This window comes from Balaenoptera ricei, chromosome 6 (genome assembly GCF_028023285.1).
Source record: "Balaenoptera ricei isolate mBalRic1 chromosome 6, mBalRic1.hap2, whole genome shotgun sequence".
NCBI classification, from domain to species: Eukaryota; Metazoa; Chordata; class Mammalia; order Artiodactyla; family Balaenopteridae; genus Balaenoptera; species Balaenoptera ricei.
The window spans coordinates 69,320,923-69,339,429 of record NC_082644.1 but is presented as its reverse complement, the minus strand read 5'-3'; the positions used below and the strand labels follow the sequence as shown (position 1 = coordinate 69,339,429).

Below are 18,507 nucleotides of genomic sequence, written 5' to 3'. Positions count from 1 at the left end.
AGATCATGTTGGTTGTTGTTTAAAAAGAGGAAATGAGTTAGGAGGCTATTTCAAGACTGTAGTAGAAGCAGGGTTTTTTGTTTTGCTTGTTTTATGTTTGTTTTGCAGGGATGGGCAGGGGGTGGTGGTGAAAATCAGCAGCTTGCCTTTGGATATATTAAATTTAAGATGCCCAATAGACATCCAAGGTGAGCTGTCACCAGCCACTTGGACATCCAACGTCTATGGTTCTGCAGAGAAGTCTGGCCTGGAGTTCTAACTATGGGAGTTGTCAACATAAAGACGGTATTTAAATGAGATCAGTAAGAAAGTGAGCAGAGAGAGAAACAGGAAGACATCTAAGAACTAACCAGGAGTCAATCCAACATCAAAGATTTGAGTCATGAGGAAGAATCAGCAAAGGAGATTTAGGGCCAATAAGGAAGGAAGAAAATCAGGCTTAGGCTCAGAAGTGAAGTGAAGAGTCAAAGGCGTCAAGCGGCGTTGTTGATAGTTAAGTCAGGTGAGGACTGATGATGGGCTGTATCTGGGGATCTTATTTATTTAGCCTGTTAGTTATTCCTCAGTCCCTCAGCCCACTCCCTCAGAATACACCCAGACTCACTTTTTGCATCCCCCTCCCTCCTTTCAGCCAGCATCCACTTCTTTGCCTCTTCTAACGGAAATCAGAAATCGTGCAAGCTTTCACCAACTGTTCCTTCGATCAATACAACAGAGGGCCTTCATGCTAGTAGTCTAATGCAGAAACCCCCTTATAAAGGGACAGGAAGTAGAAACAGAGCGAAGGCTATGAATTTTGATAACTATATATTGAAAAATTTTGTGTGTGTATCTGTTGACTAAAAATAAAACCATTCAAATGCACCAGCTATCAAAGAAATACAGATTAAAAATAAATCGGCCACCATTTTTTTTTTGCAAATCAAATTGGCATTTAACAAAACATATCCTGTATGGGCAAGACTCAGCAGACATTCTCATATACCACTGGTGGAAGTGTTAATTGGTAAAGCTTTTCTACAGGGCAATTTGGCAACATATAAGAATAATTTTTTTAAAGTTCCTTCTTCACACCTTTTGGTCCAGTGATTCTGCTTCTAGCAATTTATTGTAAGGTAATAATCAGAATGTATAAGATTTCTATAACAGGATGTTCACTTTAGCATTGTTTCCTATAGAATTTATAGAGGTCTATAAAATTCTACATTCTCGTGGAATATAGGAACAATACCTTAGTATTGTTTCTTAATAGAATGTATAGGGTTAAATTATAATTAAAATAATTTAATACCCAACATTGGATCTTAAGTCAATAAATTACAAGAGAGCCACAAAAGAAATACTCTGCAGCAAAATAATATCTAAAAGACCTGAGAACATGTCAACAAGGTATTAATAAAGTTTTAAAAAAAGAGCTATAAAATGGTATTTATGGTATGAGTCTAATTTTATAAAGAAAAAGAAAAATGAGAAAGATATCAACTAAAATCTTGATAGTAATTATTTCCATACATGCTTGAGATCACAGGAGTTTTTATCAGAAATATTTACTGAGGGCCTACCACGTGGCAGGATAGTGAACGGGGACAATATTCCAGCTCTTGCAGTGCTCACATTCTACGAGGAGGGATACGGACAATAAACAATAATAAGTAAGTCTCTTAGGAGGTGATAAGTGTTGGAGGAAAAATACAGAGCAGAAAACGTGGGATTGGGAGTGGTATGGCTGCCACTTTAAATATGGTGGTCAGGGTAGGTCCTATTGAGAAGGCATTTAACAAAGCCTTTATGGAGTTGAAGGAATTAGCCATGTGAATCTGGAGGGAAAGGTATTCCAGAGGAGGATGAGCAAATGCAAGGCCCTAAGGTGGGAGTGTGTCAGGTACGCCTGAGGATGGGCAAGGAAGTCTGGGAGGCTGGAGTGAACACAGCAGTAGAAAATGAGGAGCCAGACTGGGTAGAACCTACTGGAGGGCTCTGGGGATGTTGGAATAGACAGGTTAAGAAGCTACCGTAATAACTTGAGGTGAGAGATGATAGTGTTGTGATCAAGGGGAAACAGTAAATACAGGGAGAACTGGTCAGATTCTGGATATACAGTTGATCCTTGAACAAAAGGTGGGGGGGTTTGTTGGTGCACCTACCCTCCAGGCAGTCAAAAATCCTCATTAACTTTACAGTCAACCCTCTGTATCCATGGTTCCACATGCACAGATTCACATGTAGAGCTAGAGTATATATTTATTGAAAAAAGTCCGCACAGTTCAAATCTGTGTTGTTCAGGGGTCAAATGTACTTTGGAAGTAAAACCAACATAATTTCTTAATGGTTTAGGTATGGGGAACAAAGAAAGAAGGCCTTCAAGATTTGGAGCCTGAATCATTAGGAGGATAAAGTTGTCAGCAACTGAGGTGGAAAGACTGTGTGTAGAGCAGGTGTGGGGTGGCAGTGGGGGAGATCAGGAGCTGAGCTGTGGACATGGTGCGTCTCTCCAAGGGCAGACGTCCAGGAGGCAGTTGGCTATGGAAAAGTATGGAGTTCACAGGACAAGTCTGGAGAGATACACTCGGAAATCATTATCATAGAGATGGTATTTGAACTGTGGGAATCGGCGAGCTCATCAAGGGAGTTCTTACTACCTAGAGAGTATTAATAATCACAGTGGACGGGCTGGGCTCCCCATCAAACATACAAACATGTTCTATTCGTTCCATTAAAAAAACTACCTTTTTTATACCTCACTTCCCTGGTCAGCCACCACCCATCTCTCTAACTCCCTTTGCAGTGAAATTCCTCAAAAGGAGTGTCTCTACTCAACAGTCTCCAACTCCGCCTCCTCCCCCCCCCCCTCTTTGATTTCTCTCAAGACATTCTGCCAAAACCACCAGTGCAGTAGATGGTACTGCTGGGAGATCACAAAAAAACTGCCTGGACGACCAACCTCCCCTATAAGTCTGGCATACTCTGTCACCTGAAATTCCTCTCTCTCCAACCTCTCCATTTAAAATAGAAACATTTAGGGTCAGCATGACCTTACATGACATCATTGCCCCCTCTGTCGCCACACACATACACACTAAGAGGCCATTCACCCCCGCTGGAAATTCTGTGGTTTGTAGTTTCAAAATTACAGATTGAATCGAAGCCATTAAAGGTTATGAAACTGTGGTGGGAAAGCCTATTTTGCAGGAAAAAAACTGGAGAGAAAGAAAAATCATAACCCTTTGACCTCACTCCTCATAGAACTTCATAATGCGGGAAACCAAAGCACCTCCTATTTCCTGCCCCTTCACCAAGGGATGGCATTACAAAGAGAAAGCCCTGGAAATCAACTTTGGATATCTCTGTTGGATGGTTCTGCATCCTCAGCCAGAGCTCAAAGTTTACATTTTAGTACGCATCCTCACCCACCTGCGGCGCACGCTGCGCTCCCTCCTACACACCTCACGTTCCCACTTGGATGGTACCTCTTCTGTTTCTCCCCCCCACAGGTCCAATACTGTCATCCTCCTCCCCTCCTTCTCCTTATAAAAACCAGTCTCAGGAAAGAAAGGCAGAAGGAATGGTGGTTTCAAACTGGCAGGAGTTTTGTGTTCTCATTTTACCAATGGAAGAAACCAAGTCTCAGACGATGAAGTGAACTGCCCAAAAGTCAACAGCTAATTAGTAGGAAAGCGCCAAAAATTTTCTGATCAACTCATTTACATCCAGGTATACTGATTGATCTGCTCTCTGACAAAGGCATGTTCTAGCAGAAGCCATAGCCTTGGGCCAAAAGAATGGATGGAGGAAGTGGAAAGGGAGGGACAGCAGGCAGGGGGAGGACGGTATTATTTTAGCATCAGGGCAGTTTTTTGGATGTTTGATTTTGCCTAACTGGCTCCCTTATTTGTCTATTTCAGTAGTTCTCAACAGGGGGTGATTTTGCCTTCCAAGGAGATGTTTTCGGTAATGTCTGGAGACATTTTTGGTTGCCACAACTAGGGGGAAGGTGCTAGTGGCATCCAGGAAGTGCATGCCAGGAAAGCTGCTAAACAGCCTACAGGGCACAGGACGGCCCCTGACCCCAGTAGATGACCCACAATGTCAACAGTTTAAGAACTCTGGTTTACTCTGAAAGGAGGGGAAGAGAGAAGAGAACATTACCAAAAGTTGGCTCTGGAGTGGTGTTCCATGTACAGCTGTTCATCAGAAAAGGGGGCCAGGTGGATGTCGCCGAACGTCGGGAACATCATTCCTATTGAGCAGAAGACAACAGACTCAAAGTTGACTCCTACCGCCTTCTTACTTGAAGACCTGCCACTTGACCTGTTCCATTCTTTCATTCCATCTCAGTTATTACACAGCAGGCTAAAACGTAAACTTGCCTCAAAGCAATGATACAAAAATTAGGCAGAAGATTGGAGGGAATATAAAAAAGAATGTCAAAGCAAGTCACAAAGCTACGTTATAATAAAAGTTTAGAGTCCTAGGTGAGGCATTTAACCTGGCATATTGGCTTTCTCAGCTACTGTTTTGTTTTTTTTTAAACATCTTTATTGGGGTATGATTTTTTTTTAATTTATTTTATTTTTGGCTGCATTGGGTCTTCGTTGCTGCATGCGGGTTTTCTCTAGTTGGGGCGAGCAGGGGCTACTTTTTGTTGCGGTGCACAGGTTTCTCATTGTGGTGGCTTCTCTTGTGGCGGAGCACGGGCTCTAGGTGTGCGGGCTTCAGTAGTTGTGGCACGTGGGCTCAGTAGTTGTGGCTCACGGACTCTAGAGCGCAAGCTCAGTAGTTGTGGCGCGTGGGCCCAGCTGCTCTGCAGCATGTGGAATCTTCCCGGACCGGGGCTCGAACCTGTGTCCCCTGCACTGGCAGGCAGATTCCCAACCACTGTGCCACCAGGGAAGTCCCTGGAGTATAACTGCTTTACCATGGTGTGTTAGTTTCTTCTGTATAACAAAGTGAATCAGCTATATGTATACATATATCCCCATATCCCCTCCCTCCTGCGCCTCCCTCCCACTCTCCCTAACCCACCCCTCTAGGTGGTCACAAAGCACCTAGCTGATCTCCCTGTGCTATGCAGCTGCTTCCCACTTCAGCTACTAGTTTTTTTTCCTTTCTGTATGTCCGGTGCTTGGAATTCTGGGCACTTCTTTTATTTATTTATTTTTTCTTCTATTTATTGTAAAAACAACTTAGCTTTGAACACAGTCAACGTTCCCTCATCCTATCACATGATCATTTTCATTCTTAGACTTTGTTAATGTATAATCGTATTGACCATTTATCGTTCTAAGTGCTGTTAAATCTATGCTTATGTGCAGGCAGGCTTACCATCCTCCACGCTGGGAAGCCCGCAGCACTTGTGTTTTGTTCCTGACATTTGCAGTCACTGGGGGAAAGGGCAGATAACTTAGCAGGCAAACAAACACCTAGGCTGGCAGACCTGAAGGTGGGCCTTTCTGGGCAGGCAGATGTGGCGATCAGCATCATTATTCTCATCGTCTAAAAAACTACAGATCTTTCATCATCCTCACCATCATCATTCTAATAATAATACCTAAAATTTCTTGTTTATGTTAACTCTGCCTTGAACCTTTTTATGGGCTTTCCATGTATTAATTCATTTAATCCTCATAATAATATAAAGTAGGTTCTATTATTATATCCATTTTATAAATGAGAAAACTAAGGAACAGGGAAATTTTAATGATTCAGCCATACCCACAGAGATAATAAGCAGAAAGAAAAAACCCAGGGGTGAAATCTCTTCCAATAGTCAATGCTCTCATACGTTAACTATGCTCCCCTTGATGTCTGTTAAAATAGAACAGATCATTTTAATTACGGTATTTTCAGAGGTGGTCAGAGAAGAACCACGACTGTAACATCATTCATATTTCTCCATATAAATCTCAAGTACTGTTGTTAAAACAATAATGATTGCTTGGTGGTTTTTCAATTTCAAGATACAAGGTTATTAAACAACTTTGGAAAAGTCGTATGTATCCTTATTTGTGTAAACTTGGGAAGTTTCAGAGGATGATCTGAACCCAAGCCTAACAGGAATTGAAAAGATATTCGATAAAATGGAGGCAAGGAAATCATCAAAGGTAAAATATAAGAAAAATTCCAAGAGTCGAAGAAAATGAGTCTTCTGATTTAACATACCCACTAAATGTCCAGCACAAGAATTTAAAAAGTTTCACACTAAGACAACTAGAAGTGAAAAAAAATACTAAAAGCATCCAGAGGGAAAAACTATGTCATTTTAAAACTTTAAGAGTCAGAATGTCATTCGACTTCTCAATAGCAACATTGGGTACCAGACGCCAAAAAAAGATGCCTTAAAAATACTGAGTAAAAATTGTTTTCAAGTTAAAATTCTCTACCTAACAAAATGATAATACGAGGACTCAATACACAGTAACTTCTCAACCACCCTTTCTCCAGAAGCTATTAGAAAATATTCTTTGCTGAAATGAATGGTATAAACCAAGAAAGGGGAAGACAAAAGAATATGACGGAAAGTCAAAGTGCGGTAGCCATACAACAGGACTAGAGAGCTACCAGTTCATGTGTGGTAGAGGAGGACAGAGCATTACAGGAGAATTCCACAAAATAAATATTTATAGGCAATCTGTCAGACCTGTTAAAGCATGGAAAAAATTAGTCATGAGTATATAGAAAACTAAACTAATGAAAAAAACAAGGCAATTAACTCCAGGAAAAACAAAAGATTTCAAGAAAAAAATATATAATTATATGCACCTACTACACCACCTGACTCAGCACTGAACAGTATTCACATTGTCATAATAATGTAAACATCGATTATTGATTTAAACAAGTAATAATCTAGGTCTATATTTCCTTATATTAAAAAAAAATTCTGAAATCCAAAAAGCTCTGCAAAGCAACGGATTTTTGTAAGTTTGCAACATCATTTGATGGCAAAACCTGACCTGAACTGACATGAGTTTATAGTCTTTATTTATCCTACTTGGTACCCATGTTCATGTTTTGTTGCAGAAATACTATGTGTTTCGTTATGGAGGGCTGCCTCAGATCCCACTGGAGGTGTTAAGTAACACATGGTATATGACCCTATGACCTTTCCAAAGTCCTCCAGATTTTGAATTCTGAAACATATCTGGCCCCAAGGGTTTGGATAAGGGATTGAGGACCTGTATAAATACATTTAGAGGATGGGGGGATGCCTCATGAAGGGAAGGAGCTGCTATGTAGGAAAGCTAACTTCTCAACCAGAGAGTGACAAGAATAGCAATATGATAATTTTACATAGAAATATGTAGGTAAATAATTGAAGCAACAGAGAACAGAGTTGAAAGGAAAAGCCTTCGGGGAGCAGTCTCTGGATAGGAAGAGGTGTGGCAGAGGGTGACTATTTTTCATTGTAAGCCTTTTTATTGTCATGTGATGCTGTAAGCTATGCCTTATTTTGATGGAAAATAAAAATAATTAGGAAAAAAATCAATCATCCTTCCCCCAGGAATGCACAGGGTAGAAAGCTGATGAAATCAGTATTCATTTCTACTTGTCTAGTTAAAAGAAACATAGCCAAATATAAAATTTCATAACCATTTCAAATATCTGGGGAAAAAGGATGCCCAGATAGTGTCTAAATATTCGGCTTAGAGGGCAGCTCAACAGATGCATGTGAATTAACTTTGTTTAAGTCTCATCATACAAAAGCACCTAACCATTTGAGAAAATTCCAGAAAAAAAATACAAATATTCTTTCTGGGAGGCATTGAGGAGGAAATCCAAGCTACTTTGCTTTCATCTCCTGTAGTTCAATTTTATCACATGAACACAAGGCCTCCAAGATCATCCTGGGCTGATTTATAAATGGGAATGCTAATGGAGTTCTTGACATTAGGTATACTTTGCCCAAGTTTATTTATTTCTGCATGAGTTTTAAAAAAAAAAATGCCTATTTCTAAATCCCTAAATTTTGAAACATGCAGGAAATTACAGACAAACTTAAAGCTTTACTTATGCATATAGACCGGGTAACCTGGTGGGTAGGAGGTGCAGTTTCTTCTCTGTTTTGTCTTCATTGGGTATGACTAGGGAGCCACAACAATAGTACTTTAAAGTAAGTAAAACGGGTAAGGAGCTGCAATTCTCATCAGAGATGCAACTGTTAAAACTGGCCAGTTACCTTCTAACCCTTAATTGAAAAAAAATGTGCTGTTGGAACATGTCCACTCTCTGGGGTGAACAGTGGAAAGTCAGTGTGTGTGCAAGGAGTTGTGAGTGTGGATTTCAGGGTTAGACAGATCTGGGGTCAAACCCCTGCTCTGTCACTTATTAGAGGTGTGTCCTTGCCACGTTGCTTTCCCTCATCGTGCTTCAGTTTTCTCTTCCTAAGTGCGGGTCGTAATACTGTCTCCTGCTAAGCCAGGTCTCAATCTTGGCCCTACTGACATTTTGGGCTGGATAACACTTTGATGTGTGTGAGGGCTGTCCCGCACATTGAAAGACGTTTAGCAAGTCCCTGGCCCTTCTCCCTAGGTGCGGGTAGCACCACCTCTGCCAGCTGTGACAACTCAAAAATGTCTTCAGACAGCACCAAATGTCCCCTGGGAAAGGAGTATAAAATCACCCAGAACCTCTGCACTAACCCTCCAAATAAACTGAAAACGTTCATTATTCACACTTCGTAAGGCTTTCATAAAATAATTTATGCAAATTGCTTAGCACACACAGACACTCGTTAAGCACAAAGAGAATACTGGACTTTATATTATTATCTCGATTATATGTAGTGACCATAGGGAAAGAGACATACAGTAGGAAGAGAATATGTTAGAAAGAAGAAATGGACACCAGAGAGTTTCTCACATTACAGAAGGTCAACACTTGAAAGGGCTTTAGAGATTACTTTTAATAATACTGATGGCGAAGCCAAGGTCAAAAGGTCAAGTGTTAGGCCAAGTTAGCTAAGGAAAACAGTGAGTGAACTAGGACAAAAATACATAACTCAGAACTGGTCTCCTTTACCATACTGAATACCACGCAGCCACTGCCATCAATGTCTTTTGGAGACTAGCTCATTTATTATGGGAGAATAAGATGAGAAAATCAAAGAACTGGTTTAATAGAAATGCTCTCTCCTCCTTTCTGTAAAGGACTGAATATGGGGGAAGTAAGACGGCATATTTTACAGAAAAGTTAGCCTACTTTCTAAACCAGGAATTGGCCAACTCACCATTTGCTTTCAGCCATTTTTTGGAATGAAGGTAACTTTCCAACATCCTTTCATTGAACAGCATGTATCCCATTGGTTCTGAAATGATCACATCTACAGCCTCAGGAAGTGAGATTTCTTCAATTTTCCCTGGCAAAACAATGATCTTGTCTGAAAGGTGGTTACTTTTCACTAGCATCTGTAAAAGATAAAGTAGAGTACCAGTACTACTGTTATACAGAATATTATAAAAATTAAGTATTATAGGTTAGGGGTTGGCAGGGTGATAGGGATGAGAGGCAAGTGACCTATTTGCTTCTATAAGTACCATAAAAACATTTTTCTTACTGCACAAACATTTCATGTTTACTATGGATAAATTAGAAGATACAGATATGGAACAAATAAAAACACCTATAATCAATACCACACACAAATAATAACTAATAGTTTGATGTAGACCCTTCCGGGCTCTTTATACAAACATGCACTTATATGTGCATGTGTGTGAGTATGTGTGGTCCATGTATGTGTGTGCATATATGCACATGTACTTCGGGGGGGGGGGGGTTATTAATAGTTTCAGCTTATTTCCTACTTTTCTACTGGCAATAAAGATGCCCAAAAGCTCTGTATAACAATCTTGCATAACTTAATAATCCTGATCCTTATTAAATCATCCCTTGATCTTTTGATTCCAAAAATAGATAATACCAAGTTCATTAGCCTTTTTTTAGAAGTACATTTTACAGTTATCTATTCTTTTTTCTTTGATGTCCTCTGTATTCTATTTAATAACTTTGAACTCTCTTAAAAGAGGGACCTTGAAGACAAATATAATTATTATATTTCTAATATATTTCTTAATGCCAAATATGACAAGGTGGTTGTATTATTACACGTATGTCTTTCTGCTGCCTGAAAAACTATTTCCTAATAAACGTCTTACACGCACCAGCACAAATATACACAGCACATCCTTTTTCAAGTTGTGGTTTCCTGAGACTCTTAGATCTTTGCTCATTGTATTTATATGTAGTCAGAGGCCCTCCATTTTGAATTTTTGGAACTTGACCCTTTCCTCACCCTAAATGCAGTATACCAAGCATTTGTCATGATTCAGTTGCATTTTCTCAATTTCTGATCACTTCTTCCCAAAGCTAGGGTATCTTTCACCTTGAATTCCATCCTCTAGGGTGCTTCTCACCAACATTACACTGCAAGTTTGTTAAGTGTCTTTTCCACCTATACTTTCCTTGAAAGAAATCAAGTAATCTCTGATCTAAGGAAAAACAATGAAGAAAACTATTTGTACGTGTCATCCACTGTCAACATTTACCCATGCACAAGGAGTTGTGGAATTCCATTCTGTCAACATTCTACACATGGATGTCAAGTTCAGGGGTCTGTGGACACGAGGTCTAAAGGGTAAAACTTTTGGTGCCCTGCTTGTCTCTGTACATTCTCTTCTCAGGAGAGCCCTTCACCTGCGTAGCTGTAAGCACGGCTCCACTGTGGATGGCTGTTCACACTACAGCTTTAGGTTTCTTCTCTCACCTGAGCGCAGGCCATTACCCGGACATTTCTACCAACCTGCTTTGTTATCTCTTCAATCTCAACAAGTAAAGAGCCAACCTCAGCTTCTTCTTGAAAACTAACCATTTCTCTAAATTTCTTTAAAATCTCTATATAATCTTGTATTTCCTTGATTCCGTTTTGGTTACTAATGCCATAATCCTCAATATCCTGGAGGCATACATAGTTGCTTCCCATGGACAATTAGTTACTACCTTTTCTTATTTCTACTTTTCAGATATGTCTCATTTCCACCTTTTCCTTTCTGCATCAACTTGTCCAGTTCTTAGTAGCTTCAAATCTGAAATTTAAAAATAGCATTTATATAATGAAAATAATAATAGCAGCGTCTACTTCACAGGCCTGCTTGAGGCTAGAACAAGATAAAGCATATTAAGGGTCATGTAAGTATTAAATTAGTATTGTCATATTATTGTTATTAAAGAAAAGTGTTCACTGAAAAAGAGAAATGTAGATGAGCAAAAGAATGAAAATAAAAATAACTGTATTCCCATCATCCGGATGTAGGCAGGATGCATTTCGTAGCAGACTTTTGAGTGTATCTCTGTTTATAAAAATATGTACTTCTGGGGCTTCCCTGGTGGCGCAGTGGTTAAGAATCCACCTGCCGACGCAGGGGAAATGGGTTCGAGCCCTGGTCCGGGAAGATCCCACATGCCGCGGAGCAACTAAGCCCGTGCACTACAGCTACTGAGCCTGCGTGCCACAACTGCTGAAGCCCGCGCACCTAGAGCCCATGCTCCACAACAAGAAAAGCCATTGCAGTGAGAAGCCTGTGCACCGAAATGAAGAGTAGTCCCCGCTCGCCACAACTAGAGAAAGCCTGCTCGCAGCAACGAAGACTCAACGCAGCCAAAAATAAAATAAATTTATTTTAAAAAATGTACTTTTTGTAGTAATATTTCATAACCTTTTGTTTCATGTAATAGGTTTTAGACCAGTTTTCTGAATATTTTTTGCATCATGGTGCACATAAAAAAATAACAGTCATTTTTCACTAGTGTGAATAGGAAAGACTGCCTGCAGTTTGAGACATTTGAGCTGGGGGTTCAGGCCACACAAGACCCTGACCATCTCCCATGAGGGCAAAGGGCATCAAAACTTACTACCTGGCACACTTTTCAGGAAGCTCTGTTTTAGACATCTTTCCATGAATTGCTCTAGAACATAGTTTTTATTGGCTGTATAGTATTTCATAGCATACCTTGATTCATTTAACCAACCCCAAGTTACCGGACATTCAGATTATATCAAATGCTTCATTATTACAACAGTGTATCGACAAATAACAATGCAATTCAATCTGGGGACATACTTCTCACAACTTTTCTCAAAGTTAAAGGGTGTGGAACTTTTAAGGGTCTCTGGTTCATACTGTTCCACTGCCTAATGGAAAGGTGATTCCATTTCTAAATTTCAAGCCCGTCCTAAATTCTGCTTATGGGGTGTGAGGGTGTCCACACAACCTCAACGTATAAAACTGCCTCATCCACCTGAACCGTGATGTTGGAAGGGACATTTTTCTGGCTAAATTTTGCTGGAGGGACCAATAAGATAGGATGATCAAGTGTGTGTGATATCTACTCTACATGGAGACTTTACAGAGAATAATCCTAGACTCTTGAACCCTCATGAAGATCAGAGGTCTAATATAGTTTCAGAGAGGGGATGTTATAAGCTGTCAGAAGGGCAATTTGAGGTTCACAGGAAAGAACCTGAGTCTCACTATTCTCACTGGTAAAGGACATACCACATACGTACAGCCACTGCATCTTGCAACTTCATTTATTTTTTAACCAAATTCAAAGAACACTAGATCAAGAATCTGAAGATACAGATCCTAATCCCGCCTTTACCATCGAAGAGCTGTGTGTCCTTGGGGAAATCACTTAAACTCTCTTAATTTTAGTTTCCCTCTTGCAAAATTGGAGTTTAAAACTGAGTTGTTTTAAGGCTCCTTCTAGTTCTAACATTTCATGATTAGAAGAAAGCAAAATTTCTGCAAAGTACGTTCCAGGAGTCCATGAACATAAGGAGTTTCATGATCAAATAATATTGGAACTTCTTTATAATATATATCCTTCTTACGAATTCACAGCGTCTATTAGCATATTAATGGAGTTGAGAAATTCTGCAGAAAACTGTTTGGTTTGGCTAAATCAGACATCCAAACTTACTTGAATACTTGGCAGTTTTTTTTATTGAATGTTTATTTATCTCCCACAGATCAATCTTTAAGAAACAATAAAAATAGTTATTTGATAATCCTACGTTTGAATACAATTCCTTGACAGAGATATTTGAGAACAGGACATAAACTCAACCAATAATATCTCTAAGACACAAGAGCAGCTAATTCCAGATGTGAGACACACTCTATTCTTTGAGTCAGTCTTGCTGCCTTCCTTGCTCTTTGGTTTACAACAGATAGTTTTATGTTAGCCTGTCACTTCAGATCCCATTCTTCCAAAATTGAAGTTCAGCAGAACTATCCTTTCTAGAGTAATACATAACCAATATCCAGGAAGAGAATATATTACACTTAAATCATATATAACCATTTTGGAAAACCATTTGGCATTATTCAATTAGCTGAAGATTTCTATAACTTAGAAATATCACTCCCTTTATAAATATACATTCTAGAGAAATTTTTGAACATGTGTATAAGATAACCTGTACTAAAACTTTATAATAATATTGGTAATTATAAAATAAAAATTTAAAATAAACTGGAATTAACTATTCACAAGGAAATGAATGAATAAATCGTGTTATATCTAGGGGCTTCCCTGGTGGCGCAGTGGTTAAGAATCAGCCTGTCAATACAGTGGACATGGGTTCAAGCCCTGGTCCGGGAAGATCCCACATGCCGTGGAGCAACTAAGCCCGTGAGCCACAACTACTGAGCCTGCGCTCTAGAGCCCGCAAGCCACAACTACTGAGCCTGCGTGCCACAACTACTGAAGCCCACATGCCTAGAGCCCGTGCTCCGCAACAAGAGAAGCCATCGCAATGAGAAGCCCGCTCGCCGCAATTCAAGATAGCCTGCATGCAGCAACAAAGACCCAACACAGTCAAAAATAAATTAAAAAAAAAATAAATTTATAAAAAATAATGGTGTTATATCTATACTATGAATACGGTTAACAGTGAGAAAAGAGAACTACAGGTATTTGTGTTAACATAAATTAATTTCACAAGCAGAATTTTTGGGAGGAAAAGAAACAGGTTGCTGAAGAATATATAGTATGATTCCTTTTATTTAAAAGGTCAAATGTATTCAAAAGTAAACTGTATTGATTAGGATATACTACATTATTTTTTAAAACTCTTTTATGCTAAGATGTTGGAACTTTTGGGGGTGAAGAGAGGGCATGAAATTTGGGAGAAACATATAGGAATTTTAATGCGGTTATATTATTCTAGTTGTTACACTGGGTTGTGGGCATATATGTGGTTTTTATATTTATATTCACCTTTATTTTTGGATGCAAAAAGTATTTTATAATCGGAAATTTAAAATTATACTTTTAATAGAAAAGTTTGAGATAATCATAATAAATGCAGATTTAAAAAGACAAACTGATTTCTGCAATCAGATAGAAGCTAACAGATACGGAAGACAGATTAAAACAAAGCAGCATAAAGGTAATTAATGTCTCTGAAGAATGGGAAAATCACTCAAAGATATATTAAAATAAAATTCCCCTGAAGTAAAAAAAATGGAATCTGTTAACAGCAAAAACAGATAGTGGTCATAAGAAAATGTCATACAGTAATAGCAACATGGAACTATATTCTGCTCAAGATTTTAGATTTAAAGAAAAAAGAATTAATTCCTTGGGTACCCTGCAGAAAAGAAAATCACCTTAAAAGTGAAAGAAAATCAGGCTGGCATTAGACTGCTCTATAGTCATATTCATTTTAAAAAGATAACAGGACAACATCTACAAAACTCAGAAGAAAAGAAAATTGTGACCAAAAGAAGATTAAATCCAGAGGAGGTACTATTCATATTTTCAACATGAAAGAAATCAGGATAGCACACATAAGCCCTTTCTCAAAAACTGCTTTGCCAAAAATAAACAATAAATTCATACAATTAAGATATGAATTAAATAAAGAATTTGGTAATAAAGAAGCTATATTAAGAAACTAATGGTTTGATCATGGCAGAGAATAGCGCTCGCTCCAGTTGTGATCTAATTTGCATTGTTTTCCAAGGCCTCCTAGGGTAGACCGCAGGGCTCTGTGGGACTAATGGTGCGTCCTGGATGTCAGAATTTTGGGTGGGTTCAGAGGTCACCCTGAGATGAGGACAGTTGTGAGAACCACCAGTGATTTTGGAGCTGTATGAGAGTGGAAGTTGTGTAGTCCAGGCATGTGATTTTTAGGACCCAGGCAGAGTTCCTGGATAACTCAAGTGGAAACACCTTTCATTGCTCACCAGCCTTCATTGCTTCTGCAGCAGAATCCCTCCCATGGACAAGGAGAGGTGGTGGAGTTAACGTGTGGTTGGCAGAGTTCTACTGAAAAGGATATTCAGATTTTTATGTGAAGCCAATTCCTATTCAAACTTAATTGAGCTGTACAGTTGGTATGCACTGAAATGAACATACCTAAAATGTACAGTTTGGTAAGTTTTCATATTTGTAAAGCCACGGATCCATTATCATAACAACAAACACCAATATCTACCTTCTGACATGTCTCCCAGGGCTCCCAGGCAATTACAATTGATTTACTTTTTTCCCCACTCAATTAGTGTTTTCTAGACTGTTAATATCATTGGCATCTTAATGTTTACTTTTGAATTTGTCTTTTTCTTTCATGATGCATAATTATTTTGAGAATCATTTAAGTTGCAGGTATGAATAGTTCATTTTCTTCCTGAAAAATAACAAAAGGGGTTTTGTGGTTTGTTTGCAGTTTGGCCACCACAAATAAGCTTACTATGAACATGTGCATAAAATTCTTCATATGAATATATGGTTTCATATTCTAAATTGAATGATGGCACCCTTATGCACTCCCGTCAACAGTATGGAAGCATTCCTTCGCTCCTGTGTGTTTAAGTCAGTGTTAATTTGGGTTTTGTGTTAGTTACATGGAGATGAACTAACTGATAAATGCTGGGTGTCCTGTTCAGCCCAAGGGGCCTCTTAACCGTGTGAGTCATAACAGAACCATGTAGTTTGAGAACTCAGATCAATTTCTACCCTTTTGCTTTTAGCTGAGTTACTTGTGGGCTCCAAGGGAGCACACAGTAGTACAGGACTTGTGTGGATGGGTGAAGAGTCTCCTCTTCAGTCTGTGCTTCCCCTTATACAAATGAGTCATTTCTCTGGTGAGGCATTTTTTTTCCATCCATAAGCAATCTTCAGGGCTGTGAGTCTCCGGTGCAATTATGGTCATTAGAGAAATGCTACATATCAATATGAATACAAAAATTAAATTTTGATTTGCCTCCTGTGGGCAGATATATCAACAGTACTTAGTTGTATGATTATATAACTATGGTTATGGTTAGGTTATATAATTATATATTTATATGATTATATTTTGGTGGCTCTGCTTTTGGTAGAATCAATGATAATGTTAGACCCTTACCTATCACAAAGCGTGTCCCATTTATTTTCTCGTATCTATTCCATAACACTGTGAGTGAGGTGTTAATATTATTTCTACTTTACAGATATGAAAACTGAAATTCAATATGATTAATTCTATCAAGGCTACTCCTGTTTCGCTGTACCAACTGGTCGCTAAAGGAACTCTTGACTGAACTGAGATTTTTTAATAGCAAAAGTCATTTAAAAATATACAACAAAGAGCATTTGAAGTTAGAGCTTTCAATATATAAAAATGACCGACAAATTGTATTCTTCATTCTGCTGATTTGGAAGTTATAAAAACAATACCAGTAAACTGGCTATTGGTCAAAACAATGTGAGGAGCCTTGTTGAAAAAAATTATGCATCTGTAAAATAATTCTGACAAAGCAACATTTTAACAATTTAAATATGAAGGAAGTGGGATTATTTGGATTGCATTTTCCACCAAATATGTGAGTATAAAAACTGTCTCAGGTGTTACCAAATTTCAAATGTTACATCTTCTCAAGTGTGAAATTCAGCTAATTAGCCCATCCTTGGCTTTGAGAGCAATTAGTGACTTGAGAATATCTAGCGGTGTGATCTCCAGGCAGCTCTACAGAGCTCTGAAGACAGCAGATGAGCAGGTGGGATTGTTCCTCCAGGGTGAGGGCAGATAAACGCCTGTGTCACAAAGATGTAGCCGAGGCATCCTGAATTTTCTTTTCTCCAGGTCCCTTTTAAGAAGAATACCCAGTCTAAAAAAGCTGCCTATGAAAGAACCACATTTCTAAAAGGTCATCCAAGCAGTATTATGAATAGGTGGAAGTATGTGTAACAACCACAAACAGATCTAAAGAAGCGTTAGCTTGGGCAGAACTCCATCACGGAGTTCTATAATTAGGAGCTTATAGAATAAACACACGGACGCAGTAGGGCTCTAGTAAGAAACTAGGTCTGAATCAAACACATTTACTCTACTCTTAAAACTCGTAGACTCTTAGCATCTGGCTCTTGCTATGTGTTCTTCCTCCTTCCCCACACCACTTGCCTTCTTACAGGGATGGTTCAGTAAGACTGGACGTTTCAGAACTTCTTCCACATCTGAAGCCCTCTGGCTTCAGAGAAATATCCAGCCACAGAGCATCTTCCTTCCAAGATGATCCCAAACCACACATTGTCCCAGTTAAGCTTGCCAAAGAAAATTTCATCCCCAGGCTGTTAGTGCCTTAACTGACTTGTTATCTCCCAGAAATGTTTCAGCAAGATCTGATTAAAAAGTGACCTGGTGAAGTATTTCTGCAAGACCCTTCATCTGTTTCTGCCAGTTATCAATGACCTTAGTCCTCCTGCTAAGAAGTCCTAAGTTAAAGGCGAAGGATGCTTTTCCCTCTTTGCATTTCCTTCTCTCGATTTCTCTTTTTTTTTGGGGGGGGGGGGGGCGGGGTGGCTGCATCGGGTCGTAGTTGCGGCACACTGGATCTTCCTCGAGGGACGCGGTATATTTCATTGAGGCGCCGGCTCTTCGTTGGGGCGCGTGGGATTCCAATTGTGGCATGTGGATTTTCTCTCTCTAGTTGTGTCACGTGGGCTCCAGGGCACGTGGGCTCTGTAGTTTTTGCGGCACGCAGGCTCTCTAGTTGAGGCGCACGAGCTCAGTAGTCGCAGCACGCGGGCTTAGTTGCCCCACGGCATGCGGGATCTTAGTTCCCCGACCAGAGATCAAACCCGCATCCCCTGCATTGGAAGGCAGATTCTTTATCACTGGACCACCAGGGAAGTCCCCCTTCTCTTGATTTCTGTTTTACTCTATAACTTCACAAAGGCACTGTGACAAAATAAGAAATATATTTGATCCCTGCCCCTGGTGCCCTGACACAGAGCTCCTAAATCCCCTGGAATTTCCTGGGTGATAGAAGCACCTTTTGTTCTAATGAGCTGACTCTTGTTGGGCTCCTGGATAACTTCAGGATGGAGGATGGTCACCAGAAAGATCAAGCCATGATTAGAAGCTTGGAGTGTTTAGTCCCATCCCCCACTGTCCAAGGATGGGAGAGGGGTTGGAGATTGGGTTAATAATAATCGATCGTGATCATGCCTACATGATGA

At 39.5% G+C, this 18,507-nt stretch overlaps 1 protein-coding gene across 1 annotated transcript in view; it reads right to left on the bottom strand.

Annotated features, from left to right (window-relative positions):
- The window catches only part of LOC132367085 (histone-arginine methyltransferase CARM1-like), a 248,593-nt gene that overhangs the window by 28,687 nt on the left and 201,399 nt on the right, over positions 1-18,507 (bottom strand). The window contains exons 6-7 of the mRNA XM_059924811.1: positions 9,227-9,404; positions 4,147-4,237 (exon numbers count right to left, since the gene is read on the bottom strand). Of these exons, the coding sequence (XP_059780794.1) occupies positions 4,147-4,237; positions 9,227-9,404 (269 nt within the window). The remainder of the gene's footprint in view (positions 1-4,146; positions 4,238-9,226; positions 9,405-18,507) is intronic.